General features: G+C 36.0%; 1 protein-coding gene across 1 annotated transcript in view; it reads left to right on the forward strand.

The window, feature by feature from the left end:
• Positions 1-14,654, forward strand: part of LOC103301729 (transmembrane protease serine 11C-like) — a 53,101-nt gene that overhangs the window by 26,100 nt on the left and 12,347 nt on the right. The window contains exon 6 of the mRNA XM_008158733.2: positions 12,104-12,142. Within this exon, the coding sequence (XP_008156955.2) occupies positions 12,104-12,142 (39 nt within the window). The remainder of the gene's footprint in view (positions 1-12,103; positions 12,143-14,654) is intronic.

Genomic DNA, 14,654 nt, shown 5'->3' on the forward strand with positions numbered 1-14,654 from the left:
CCACACTCAAGAGCCAAAGAGCCGCATGTGGCTCGCGAGCCGCGGTTTGCCGACCACTGCCCTAGGAGGTGTATTGGTAAAGATATTGCTATGACAAATGTCTGCTATTTTGCTGCCTATAGCTTCTTCTAAGATTTTATGGTTTCCCGTCTTACATTTAAGTCTTTTATCCATTTTGAGTTTATTTTTGTGTATGGTGTAATTTAGTGGTCTAGTTTCATTTTTTTTGCATGTGTATGTCCAATTTTCCCAACACGATTTATTGAAGAGACTGTCTTGACACCATTGTATATTCTTGCCTCTTTGTCAAATATTAATTGAGCATAATGGCTTGGGTTGACTTCTGGGTTCTTTGTTCTGTTTCATTCGTCTATTTGTCTGTTCTTGTACCAATAACAAGCAGTTTTGCAAACAGTGGCTTTGTAGTATAGCTTGATATCTGGTACACTGATCCCTCCAACTGTGTTCTTCTTTCTCAAGATTGCTGCAGCTATTCGGGGTCTTTTTTTACTCCAGATGAATCTTTGGAGAGTTTGTTCTAGGTCTTTGAAATATGCCATTGGCATTTTAATGGGGATTGCATTGAATCTATAGATTTCTTTGGGTAGTATGGACATTTTAATGATGTTGATTCTACCAATCCATGAACACGGTGTATTCTTCCATTTGTTTGTCTTCCTCTATCTCATTTTTCAGCATCCTGTAATTTTCTGAGTACAGGTCCTTTACCTCCTTGGTTAAATTTATTCCAAGGTATCTTAATTTTTTGTTGCAATGGTAAATGGGAATTTTTTTATTTATTTTTATTTTTATTTTTTTTTTTTTTTAGTTTCTCATTCTGTGAGTTCATTATTGGTGTATAAAAAAGCCATAGATTTCTGGGTGTTAAGTTTGTATCCTGCTACATTGCCGAATTCATTTATTAATTCTAGTAGTTTTTTTGATGGAGTCTTTAGGGTTTTCTAAGTTCAATATCATGTCATCTGTGAATAATGACAATTTTACTTCTTCTTTTCCAATTTGGATGCCTTTTATTTCTTCTTCTTGTTTGATATCTATGGCTAGCACTTCCAGTACTATGTCAAACAGGAGTAGTGAATGTGGGCATCCCTATCTTGTTCCTGTTTTTAGGGGAAATGGTTTTAGTTTTTATCCATTGAGTATGATGTTGGCTGTAGGTTTGTCATGTAAGGCTTTTATTATGTTGAGGTCTGATACCTCTATTCCCACATTTCTGAGAGTTTTTATCAGGAAAGGGTGTTGGATTTTGTCAAACGCCTTTTCTTAATCATTTGATATGACTATGTGATTTTTGTCTCTCAATTTGTTTATGTGATGTATCACGTTTATCGATTTGTGGATATTATACCAGCCTTGCATCCCTGGAATAAATCCCACTTGGTCGTGGTATATGATTGTCCTAATGTAATGCTAGATCTGATTTGCTAGAATTTTGTTGAGAATTTTAGCATCTATGTTGATGAGGGATATTGGCTTGTAATTCTCTTTCTTTGTGGTGTCTTTATCTGATTTTGGGATTAGGGTAATGTTGGCTTCATAGAAAGAGCTTGGAAGTATGCCTTCTTCTTGAATTTTTTGGAATAATCTGAGAAGGATAGGTTTTAGTTCTTCTTTGAATGTTTGGTAAAACTCCCCTGTGAAGTCATCTGGTCCAGGGCTTTTGTTTGCTAGAAGTTTTTTGATTATTGTTTCAATTTCATCAGTAGTTATCAGCCTATTCAGGTTTTTTTTATTCTTCCTGATTGATTTTTGGAAGCTTGTATTTTTCTAGGAATACATTTATTTCATCAAGGTTGTCCAGTTTGTTGGAGAAGAGTTGTTCATAGTACATTTTACAATCCTTTGTATGTCTGTGGGGTCATTTGTTACTTCACCTCTTTCATTTCTCATTTTGTTTGTTTGGGTCCTCTCTCTTTGCTTCTTGGTGAGTCTGGCTAGAGGTTCATCAATCATGTTTATCCTTTCAAAGAAGCAGCTCTTGGTTTTATTGATCTTTTATTTTGTGTGTGGGGTTTTTTTATTGTTGTTGTTTTTTGGTCTCTATGTCATTTATTTACACTCTGATCTTTATTATTTCCTTCCTTCTGCTTACTCTGGGATTTTCCTGTTACTCTCTTTCTAATTCTTTAAGTTGTACAGTTAGATAATTTATTAACATTTTTTCTTGTTTTTTTGAGGTAGGCTTGTAGAGCTATGAACTTCCTTTTCAAGACTGCTTTCACTGTGACCCATAGATTTTAGATTGTTGTGCTTTCATTGTCATTTATTTCCAGGATGTTTTTAATTTCTTCTTTGATCTCTTTGGTAACCCAATCATTGTTAAATAGCATGCTATTCAGCTTCCAAGTGTTTGAATTCTTTTGATTGTTTTTACTTTAGTTGATTTCTAATATTATGCCATTGTGATCTGAGAAGATGCTTGATATGATTTCAATCTTTTTGAATTTGGAGAGACTTTGCTTGTGACCCAATATACCAGTGGTTCTCAACCTTTCTAATGCCACAACCCTTTAATACAGTTCCTCATGTTGTGGTGACCCCCAACCATAAAATTATTTTTGTTTCTACTTCATAACTGTAATTTTGCTACTGTTAATGAATCATAATGTAAATATCTGTGTTTTCCGATGGTCTTAGGCTCTACAGCAGCGGTTCTCAACCTGAGGTCGTGACCCACAGGTTGAGAACCGCTAGCAGGGAGAACCACTGCTGTAGAGCCTAAGACCATCGGAAAACACAGATATTTACATTATGATTCATTAACAGTAGCAAAATTACAGTTATGAAGTAGAAACAAAAATAATTTTATGGTTGGGGGTCACCACAACATGAGGAACTGTATTAAAGGGTTGTGGCATTAGAAAGGTTGAGAGCTGAAACCGGTTTGGCTCAGTGGATAGAGCATCGACCTGCAGACTGAAGGGTCCCAGGTTCAATTCTGGTCAAGGGCATGTACCGTGGTTGTGGGCACATCCTCAGTAGGGGGCGTGCACGAGGCAGCTGATGGATGTTTCTCTCTCATTGATGTTCTAACTCTCTACCCCTCTCCCTTCCTCTCTGTGAAAAATCAATAAAATATATTTTTTTAAAAAAAGAAAGAAAGAAAGGTTGAAAACCACTGCAATATATGGTCTATCTTTAAAAATGTCCCATGTGCACTTGAGCAGAATGTATATTCCGTAGCTTTGGGGTGAAGTGTTCTGAAGATGTCAATTAAGTCCATCTGATCTAGTGAGTCATTTAGGATTGCTGTTTCTTTGCTGATTTTTTGTCCAGAGGATTTATCCAGTGATGTCAGGGGGTGTTAAAGTCCTCTAGTATGATTATATGGTTGTCGATCTCTCCCTTGATTTCTTCCAGAAGTTTTTTTTTTATGTATTTGGGTATCCCTGTATTGGGTGCATATATGTTTACCATAGTTATATCTTCTTGATGTATTGATCCCTTTAGTATTATGAATTGGCTTTCCTCATCTCTTGTTATGGCCTTCACTTTGAGGTCTATTTTGTCCAATATAAGTATTGCTACCCCAGCTTCCTTTTTTCATTTCCATTTGCCTGAAAGATATTTTTCCATCCATTCACTCTCAGTCTGTGTGTATCCCTTGTTTTGAGGTGGGTCTCCTGTAGATAGCATATATATGGGTCATGTTTTCTTATCCATTCAGTCACTCAATGTCTTTTGATTGGAGCATTCAGTCCATTTACCTTCAAGGTTATTATTGATAGGTACTTGTTTATAGCCATTTTTATTTTTTTGTGCCTGTGTTCCTTCTTCCCTTTTTATTTCTTCTTTTTACAACACTATCTTTAGCATTTCTTCCATTGCTGGCTTGGTAGTGATAAACTCCCTTAGGCTTTTTTTTTTTTTTTGTCTGTGTATCTTCTGATTTCCCCTTCAATTTTGAATGATAGCCTTGCTGGATAGAGTATGCTTGGACTCAGTCCCCTGCCCTGCATCACTTTGTATACTTCCTTCCATTCCTTTCAAGCCTGATATGTTTCTGTTGAGAAATCATTTGATAACCTAATGGGAGAAACCTTGTAGGTAACTCTCTGTCTCTCTCTTGCAGCCTTTTAAGATTCTCTCTTTGTCATTAATGTTTGCCATCATAATTACAATGTGTCTTGGTGTGGATCTTTTGGGGTTCATCTTGTTTTAGAATCTCTGTGCTTGTGTGACTTTCTTCTTCCCCAAATCAGGAAAGTTTCCTGACATTATTTCTTCATGTAGGTTTTCTAACCCTTGCTCTTCTTCTTGTAATTCTTTCATCCCTATTATATGTATGTTGCTTCATTTCATGTTGTCCCAAAGCTCTCTTAGGCTCTCCTCCTGCCTTTTAATTTTTTTTCTCCAATTGCAGTTCAGATTGGATGTGTTTTGTTGACCTGTCTTCTAATTCACTAATTTGCTTCTTCTAGTCTACTGTTGAAACCTTTCATAGTTTTTTTTTTTATTGTAGCTATATCAATCTTTATTTCCTCTTGATTCTTATATAAGTTGTTGATTTTCTCATCCATCCGGTTTATGAACTGTATGACCTTTATTTTTAATTCTTTTTCTGACAAATTGCATGCTTCCGTTTCATTTAGCTCCTTTTCTGGCGATTCCTCCTTTTCTTTCCTTCAGGTGTTGTTTCATTCTCTCCTCATTTTTGCTCTCACCAAAGAATCTAGGTGTCAAGTTGCACTGTGACTGTGACTGCAGTGTCGGGCTTGATGGCAGGTCGCACAATCACCAGGCGCGGGGTTGATGCGTTGGGCTTGGCAGTGATTTGCGTAGTTGCAGCACCCAAGATTGCTGCATGAGGCACCTGGGGTTGCTGTGTAGGGCTTGGCAGCACATGCTCGGTTGCAGTGCCCAGGGTTGCTGCGTCGGGCTTGCCGGTGTCTAGTGCACTCGTGGCATCTGGTGTTACTGTGTAAGGCATGGCTGTTCACATGCGGATGAGGCACCCAGGGTTGCTATGTAAGGCTTGGCTCCCAGGGTTGCTGCGTAAGGCTTGGCTGTTCACTCGTGCAAGCAGAGTTCTTACTGCCACTTCTATTTTCTCTATCTCCTTCTATCTTTTCCAATTAAATTCATTCTAAATATCCTATAGTAAATATAAAAAATTAGAAAAGCAAATAGCTTTTAAATGATCATGTGATGGGCCTTCTTATTTAATTATATGAGTAGATATTTTTATATATCTTTTGGCATCTTAGGTATTCTTATTTCCTGATTCTTTAGTTCAGAGAAAATGTTGCCCAGTATCCTTAGAAATGTAAACCACTATTGTCTACGGCCATACCACCCTGAATGCGCCCGATCTCGTCTGATCTCGGAAGCTAAGCAGGGTTGGGCCTGGTTAGTACTTGGATGGGAGAAATGTAAACCACTATTACTGTTGGAATTTTAAAACATCTTTCAGTAAGCTTGGAATTTATTTAAAAATAGAGGCTTGGTGCAGAAATTCATGCACGGGGAGCGGCGGGGGGAGGGAGTACCTCACCCGGGCCTGCAACTTTTTGCAATCTGGGACCCCTCGGGGGATGTCTGACTGCCAGGCCTAAACCGGCAGTCAGACATTACCTCTCACAATCCAGGACTGCTGGCTAACCGCTGGCCTGCTTGCCTGCCTGATCACCCCTAACCACTCTACATGCCTGCCTCATCACCCCTAACTACTCACCTGCCTGATCTCCCCTAACCACTCTCTCTGCCTGCCTGATGCCCCTAACTGCCTCTGCCTGCCTGCCTGATCACCCCTAACGGCCTCTGCCTTGGCCCCCAACAACACAGCTTTGTCTGGAAGGTAGTCCAGAAGGTCATTCAGCTGTCCAGTCTAATTAGCATATTATGCTTTTATTATTATAGATGATATTTCTTTAAGTATTTTTCAAATACAATCTTGAGTTAGAGTTTGAATTATAAAATATTGTACCATACAACTATGGTTTTAGACACTGTTCAGATACTTTAAGAGAATTTAATATTAATAGGTAGTCACTATCAATAGGGTACATGAGACATAGCCACAAAAATATCTGTGAACTAAGATGGTCTTTCATTGTAATCATTTTAATTTTTTAACCTGCATGAGAGGAAAAACCATTATAATTTTATAATAGTTATTTTAATAATCAGGCATTAATTTTAAATTATTAACACTAAAACACTCTCCATAGTGGTCCAATGCAGTTAATTGCCTGAGCTACTTAGACCCATCTGGAGTGACTAAGTTCTAAACACACAAAAAGTCTGAGACTCTTACCAAAATAGGCAGGCTATTAATAGACCAGACACCAACAGACTTTACTCAGTGAAGTTCTAAATTGATCTTACCAATTTAAACCCAGTATACCTAGGATGAGTCCTGAACTTCTGTCATCTGCTCTCTGCATCATATCCATTCCTTGACACTTCTTTTAAAATATATATGTGTGTATTTTTATTGATTTTCAAGAGAGGAAAGGAGAGGGAAGAGAGATAGAAACATCAATGATGAGAGAGAATTATTGATCAGCTACCTCTTGCATGCCCCCTACTGGGGATTGAGCCCCAAACCTGGGCATGTGCCCTGATGGGGAATTGAACCAGGACTTCCTAGTTCATGGGTCAATGCTCAACCACTGAGACACACTGACTGGACTGGGCTGGGCTTCTTGACACTTCTTGACTGAATTCCCAATCTTGTTCTTCATTATAGATATTGTTGTACAACTATCTTTATTTTATCTATTTGTGGTTGTGCATTTGCATTTTTTGCTAACACTGAAGTTCTCAGAAACTTAGCTCTCAGGGCTAGAGTCTTAATAGCTAGGCTAGCTAGCTCTTGCCACCTCTCCACAAAATGCTTGGAGTCTTGTACTCCTGGGATTGAATGCCTGGATCCCAAATACTATGTCCTGATTGATATTCAGTATCATCCATCTGAGGTTCAGATACACCTGTGTGATGATTAATTTTATGTATCAATTTGACTGGGCCACAGGGTTGCTGGGTGGGTCCATGAGGATGTTTCCAGAAAACATTTGCATTTGAATTGAAGTGAGTAATAAAAAGAACTTAGATGAATCTCTAGAAAGCTACACTGAGTGAAAGAAGCCAGTCTAGAAAGTTACATACTAAATTATTTTATTTATATGAACATATTACATTCTTAAAATAAATAAAAAATTATAGAATGGGAGAAGAGACTAGGGGTTGTCAGTGATTAAGGAGGGAATATGATGGGAGGAAGCAGATGTGGCTATAGAAGGGCAACTTGACAGGTCCTTGTTGTGATGGAAACGTTCTGTGTTTTAACAGCATCAGTGTTGATATCCTAATTATGATACTCTACTATAGTTTTGAAGACGATACCTTTACAACATCTTTGCAAGGTATTACCTTTGGGGAAAATTAGGTAAAGGGTACATAAAAATTATTTATTACAACTGCATCTGAATCTACTATCTCATACTAATTGTTGAAATTTTTAATTGCATTACAAAAAAACATATACACACAAAATTTGGGGATTAGATCTTTGATGTCCTGATGGGTTTGGCTCCTTATCTCTCATGTCTTTACATCTCTGGATCTCTGGTTACTGTCCTAACAACTATGATTTAAATGAATCACAGTGTGAGGTTGTTTTTTTAATGGCTTTGAGAAATTTGAAAATCTTTTGATGATTCTGAAATATAGCATTATGGAGTTACTCCTACTAAAGCATAACAGTGATATCTCATCTTCCATTTCAGCAGCCTGAAATCTTTTGACACTCATCAACACTTTAGATAAGATTGTGAGGGTACTAAAGCTATTAGGAAAAAACACTGTTCCTTTTTCATATGATTATTTCTTTCCTGCTTCTCTTAATGCAATACATGTTAAATAGTATCATGTAATAAATGTCAATTTTAATTTTTCCTCTTAAAGTGATTTATTTTTCTGATAATGTACACACCCAAGACCTTGTATTAAGGCTCATAAAAGTCAATAAGGACAGAAAAGACATTCACAATATTAATAGCTCTGTGTTAAAGAGAAATAAAAAGTTTTACCAAGTCTGTCAAGTCAGGCCAGATAGAAATTTAAACTTAAAGAATTTAGACATTTCTTCCAAAACAGATTTTCTAATCTTTGCACCTTCTACATTGTGTCTCTTATGAAAAATTTCTGAAGAAACACAAAAGAATTTTTTGTGTTCTGAGTAAGAAAGGAATAGCTGGGTTTGTGGTTAATGACAGCTTACTTGTGCAACTTCAAAAACCATGTAATTGTCATTAATTTACTCACAAGTATTGCATAAAATAAGTCTATAAATTTTGTTAAGTTGAAATTGGGTCTATTAACCATTGCCTAAATATTTTTATTTTTATGCAGTTTTTTAAATAGTTCCCCAGAAAAAAATACTTTCTTAACTATAGAAAAGATACGTTTAAAACAAACATCTTGAAATAAGTTCCAGAGGAGAAAAAAATTAATTTGTTCAGATTGAACAAGTGACTATTACCAGGTGATGGTTATTTTGCATCAAAAACTACTAAATGCAAATTGGAAAGGAAACATGAAGCTGAGGTATTTACTAAGAAAATGGGGGGGTTAGAAGGAAAACTTCTTGGAGAAGCTACCTCTTAAGATGGATCTTTAAAAAAAAGCAATGGGCGTGACCTAAAAAGAATCACAAAGTATTCTTTGCTGAATGAAATACCAGAGCTGTGCCATCAAAATACAGACTTTCACAAGGTACCCAGGAGTGCCAAGCTAGAAACTTCCCAAACTGAAAGTGTTAATTCTAAATATTAACTTCCTGTCCAACATGTGTTCTCAAAAGGGCCCCTTAGAAGCATATAAGCATTTCAAAAGCTTAAGACAGGTTATCACTTACATTGTCCACTGCTCATTACATCAAAGAGCTGTCTAAATATTCTCCTCAGTACATGTCTGTCCTCTCTTCATTGCAGTAGTCTTTTCTACTGCTGCCAAAGCTTAAGATCAATTATGGCTAAGTGATAGGAAAGGCATATACCGTATATTACCAAATAAAAAGAAACATTTCTGTTTTTTCGTGTTTCTTAAAATTGCATAAAGGTAAAAAAAAAAAACTGTTGAAGCACAGTTCTACCTCAAAATCTACTACCTGCATACACAACTGGTTATTTAAGTTTAACCAAAGATTTAAAATTTAATTAATTAAATATTAAATCTTTTTAAAATTTTTAATCTTCAAAGTTAAAATGATGAACATAGTGAAATATTTACATCACTCTGAGGAATGATATATGATATTTAATATCAAACCATAGATTCAGTCTAATTAGAAGCTTAAAGAAAACCATTTATTGTTCAATATTAGTCATCAGGCTGATGCAGGTGACTAATCAGCCTGCAGTGAGTGAAGGATTCAGATTTTATCAACCACAATCCAGGTCCACACTCTATTCCTTTGCCTTTTAATGCAGACCAGTCATATTAATGCTCTAGAGTAGCTTCCTTTTTTTTTTTAAGTGAAAACCTTATGAATGAATTTCCATGATGAAAATTATCATTTCTGTGTCATGAAACAATTTTATAATATTTACCTTGCTTAGTAAATCCATGTACATTTATAGTTTTAAAGTTTTCAGAAGTCTACCAGATGATCATTTAAAAAAATCTCATAAAATACATTTCATAAGAGGATTCATCTAATGTCTGAATTTTTAATGTCAGAATCCTAGGAAAACTATATGAAAATTAGAAATAATAAACTAATTTGGCATTTGTACTCATTAAAAGTAATAAATTCACCCGAATTAAACCCACAGTATATGTAAAATTTATATAATAAATGTAGCTACTGCTACTGTAAAACTCTTCCTTATACTCTAACATCACACAGCTTAGTTTATTATGTTTCAGACTTCTTTTTACAAGGAATAAAATACTCACTGGGTATCAGACTTTTAGGGAGTTCTCATTCTTTCCAGTCCACCAAAGTTGTATTTCTTGCTTCCTAACCCCAGGAGACACCAAATATGAAACAACTACAGAACCAAAAGCCCATTTAAAGAGCATTAAAGCATCATTTTAAATCTAATCTTTAACAGCGAGTGAATTATACTTATTTTTCTCCCAGTAAAAGTAATTTCCTGATTAATTTTGTCATCAGCTGTTCCCATTCCCCTTTCACCTCTCTATGCTAAGTGACTTTTCTTGGTGCTCTAATGTTTTCTGTCATAACACTTATCACATAATATCAAATTGTCTACTTAGTTGTATATCTCTTCCACTACATTCCAGGTTCATTGCGGGCAGGGCCTTGTCTATTCTTCTTTGATTTCTGGTCCATGGAAGAAACCAATGCACATTGGCTGGGCTGTTTTTAAAACTGCTTTGTCTTATCCATTAATGGAATCTCATTTTTAGCAGGGGCAGTGTTATGGGGGTGGGAGGTCACTTCCTTTATACTCTATAAACAGAGTATCTTCGGTTACAGCATTGACTCCTTGATTCAGAGGTAAATCCGTAAGAGTTCCAGCCTTTGAGTGTGAGCCAAGGGACCTAAAAGGAAGGAAACACTGTGACTCAGACCAAAGGAGTGACAGTTAATGTCATTTCCCCATTCATTGTACATGTCTGTCTTCCACCAACCCAAGTGATAGTTATCCTATTAGGTTCTGGGATAATACAACTACTAAAAGTAAATCACAAGTCAGAAACATTTCTTTCCTTTAGCAAGTCATGCATCAATAAGGAAATCCTCAAAGAAAGAAGGAAGTTCTACAATCATAGAAGGGTTCCTAAATAATCTGTTCTTAAATTATTCATAGAAGGTTTCCTAAATAATTTGTTCTTAAACTATAGGAATTAACATTTTTAGTCAAGTTAAATGATTTTATTTCCCAAAATCTTAATGTGGTTTGATATATTGTACCAACCACAAAAAGCTCAAAATTAAAGGTACCATGCTGAACAAAACTTAGCTTCTGGAAGGCAGTTATGAAGGATTAGATGGAAATATGCTACCTTCCTGGTTTAGTAGGTGTGGTGCATGTCTACTCATAGTCCATCTGACTGCTGAATTGCTCCTGACTTTTTGTTCAGACAGGTTGACTCTCTGGTAAAGGATTCTTTTGTCTCCCTGGTTTGTTGTGCAACCTAATGTAAGAGTGTGTAACTATAATTGGCATATGGAACTGGATACTCCCTCCTGGATTTATAGAAACCCAAGAGCATAATAAAATAAACCTACATTGACACTTATGGTATTTAATTTATAGATCAACTAGAGGTGTTGTTTTGTGTTTTTTAAATTGATTTCAGAGAGGAAGGGAGAGGGAAGAGAGAGATAGAAACATCAATGATGAGAGAGAATTATTGATTGGCTGCCTCCTGCATGCCCCCCACTGGGAATTGAGCCCAAAACCCACGCATGTTCCCTGACTAGGAATGGAATCATGACATCCTGTTTCATAGGTTGACACTCAACCACTGAGCCACATCAGTCAGGCTAGAGATTCTTTTTGGAAGAGAAACACTTAAAGAGAAGTGTCTAGTGGACTTACAGTTTTCAGCATCTGAAATTTGGACGTTGTCATTATTCAGTTGTTCACCCTCTCCTTGCACATCTCCCTTATAAATCAAACAGGTTTACAATTTTGCAGGAATGTGAAATTTTGCAGACAATTTTTCAGAATTTTCTGGAGTAAATCTCATCCTGTAATGTTCCCTAGATGCTAGAAATGATTAGATGTTGTTAAAGTCTGCCTTATTACTAAAGTAAAAAATAAAAAATTGTTATCCAAAATGAATGGCAAACAAATAGCATATTTAATTAAATGTTCTGAATAATTGAAATATTACACAAAGAGTATTAATTTTAAAAATATCAAACTATATCAAAATTACTTATTTTAGAAAACTTGAGAAATTTTAGACAGAAAAATGAATACTAATATTTTAATACTCTTTATGCTAATCTATAAATACAGAAACTATATAATGAAGATTGAATAAATAATTATTTCTACATAAAATCCTATTCCCCATGGAAAAATAATTAATGTTAATTATTATTAAAAATAATATGTTTATAAATATTTCCATTTTCTTTTCCCTTGACTTTTAGAAATGGAAATGTCGACAGCAGAAAATCTTCTTAATACCTGTAAGTTCATCAACAAAGACTTATTTTCTAGTGAATCTTAATTTCTGGGATGGCAAAAAGACCTCCTCTGGAGAGTCAATGTGGTATTCATAAAGGTGTAATGGGAAGCCTGCTTTTAGAAACTTGTGTGAAGGTGACTGAAGTTGGCCTTAAAATAACTGATATATGTATTTAAAATGAGGAACACATTACCACACGCCATAATGGCACTTTAGATAGTGTGTAAAGAGGGGATCTAGGGATAATTAAGCACTTAAAATCTAAAACCAGCTACATATCAGTTTTGAGTCCCAGATCTGCTATTTACCACTGGGTAAATTTATATAGGTTATGTAACCTTAAAGCCTTTAGTTCCAAGTTGTTGTGAAGAGAAAAGAATAAAGCACAAGTAAAGTACTTACAAGAATTAAAATACTCCTCCATTTTCCAATTGCATATCTGTGTGAAACCAGATTTTCTTCATATAGTTTGACCAAAACAATATATCACAGTAGATTGAAGTAACAAGAAGCAACTATAAGAAATTCAGCCATCTTTTATTAAGACAGACTTGTAAAATGTAAAACAATGCTACTCTCTTTCCCTAAATTATATTGTTTTGAAAATATACTTTTTAAAATAAAAATATCTAATTTATGCTTTTAAAAAGAGAGTACATGGCTCATAATAAGCACTTAATAGATGTCAGCTGTTAAATTTTCTATTAGGCCTATGAAAACTTCAGGTTTAGGAACTCACTATGCAATTCTGACCCTACAAGCCAAGCTTAGTCTGCTAAGAAGTAAAGTGCCGTCAGTGCAAGGAGCTTCCTTGCTGGCCAAGGCGTTCTGCTTCCACGATCCTAATAGCTGCCCTGATAAAGGTGATCTCTGGTTGCTACAACCTGGCTGTCAGCAGAAGCACTGCTCTTATCTGGGGAGTGAGACCAATTGGGGTAGCTGGATTAGAGGAATCTCCCTCCACAGCCAGGTGACACTGACCCTGGGTGGCTCTTATTATCCTTCAGTCACAGCATAATTATTTCTGAGCAACTTGGGCAAAACTTAAACACAAAGCTGTATTACTTTTCTCTCTGATATATTTTGGCTGAACAATCCTCAAGCAACTTAATAAGACATCTTAAATCACTTATTTCAATTAAAACTTTAGTACTGATGCGATCAAAATCTATAACTAGGAATTTGTCAGGTTAGTAGAGAAGTAGTCAAGACACAAATAAAAGCAGTGGTAAGGAAGAGATCTGCCAATTTATCTATTCCCCAGCTAGCCATCTAGATCAGTAATCTGAATTTGACTTGGCCTCTTCTGAGATTTTGATTGTACCTTAAATAAAAGGGGAGAAAGAAGAGGTTGGCAAGCAAAATCAAACAAGTTAAAGAAAAAATAAAGTTTTAGAACATGATATCAAATATTTAAAATGCAGGAATAGGTGATGAAATAAATTTAGAAGGGTATGGTGGCTGTAAGAACTTGGTAAGTTCTCTGATGTTTCTGAAAGTATCAGCCAGAGAATCATTATATTCTAAAATCTTTGAAATTTACCTTCTGACCTCTTGTAACACAACAAAAGCAAGGTGCCCTGTAAGATCTCAGCAAGGTAATAACAAGGTAATACTGAAGAGGTAGCAACTGAAAGCTTAACAGAGAGCTCAGAATGGCAGTTTATGAATAATTATGAATTAGATTAAAATTCTGAGTAAGAGCAGAAACAGGGAAGTTAGTCACCCAGGGGAGTTTCTCCTAGCTCACAGAGAAGCATCTTTGTTTTTATATTCCTCTCAAGGAAGTTGAATAAAAGCCGATTTCCTGTAGGAGTTGTCCCAACAAAAGGGAGGATAGGGAGGAGCCATTATACCTTTGGGTTCTGGATTGTTTGCTTTATCCTCTGTAGGGACCATGATTAAGGAGTAGAAAGAAAGAGGAAAAGGCAAGGGAGTTACATTCAGTGAGTTCAATGTAAGAGCTCTCCCATCAAAAATAGCAATCACAAAGGCTCTGTTTCAGCTAAGTGGTTTTTATGAAGAGGATGCCTTAACAAATGAAGTTTGGGTTGCATCAAAGAGAACAATCTGGAATCGGAAGCAATATACAAACTTGAGGACTTCAGAGGACTAGTGAAGGCCCTTTAAAAAGTCTACATGTCCCTCCCCTGTGCTTCTAATTCCTTTCCACCTTCAGGAAAAAATATCTCATGACACATCTTGTCACGTATAATTAACAACATTCCTGTAAAGCAATTGACCATCTAACCTTTCCGATTAATTTAAATCTCATTCTTGATATAAACTCCTTTCTCTAACTCAGAGTTTATCAACTTTAACACTATTGCCATTGTGGGCCTGATAATTCTTTGTTTCAGGGACAGTCCTGTATATCATAGAATTTTAGCAACATCCCTGGCCTCTACCCACTAAATTACCAATACCCCTCCCCGCCCCCAATTATTACGACCAAAAATGTCTCCAGATATTGCCAAGTTTCTCCTGGGGATGGAAGGTGGTGTGTAAAGTGT

This window comes from Eptesicus fuscus, chromosome 2, assembly GCF_027574615.1.
Source record: "Eptesicus fuscus isolate TK198812 chromosome 2, DD_ASM_mEF_20220401, whole genome shotgun sequence".
NCBI classification, from domain to species: domain Eukaryota; kingdom Metazoa; phylum Chordata; class Mammalia; order Chiroptera; family Vespertilionidae; genus Eptesicus; species Eptesicus fuscus.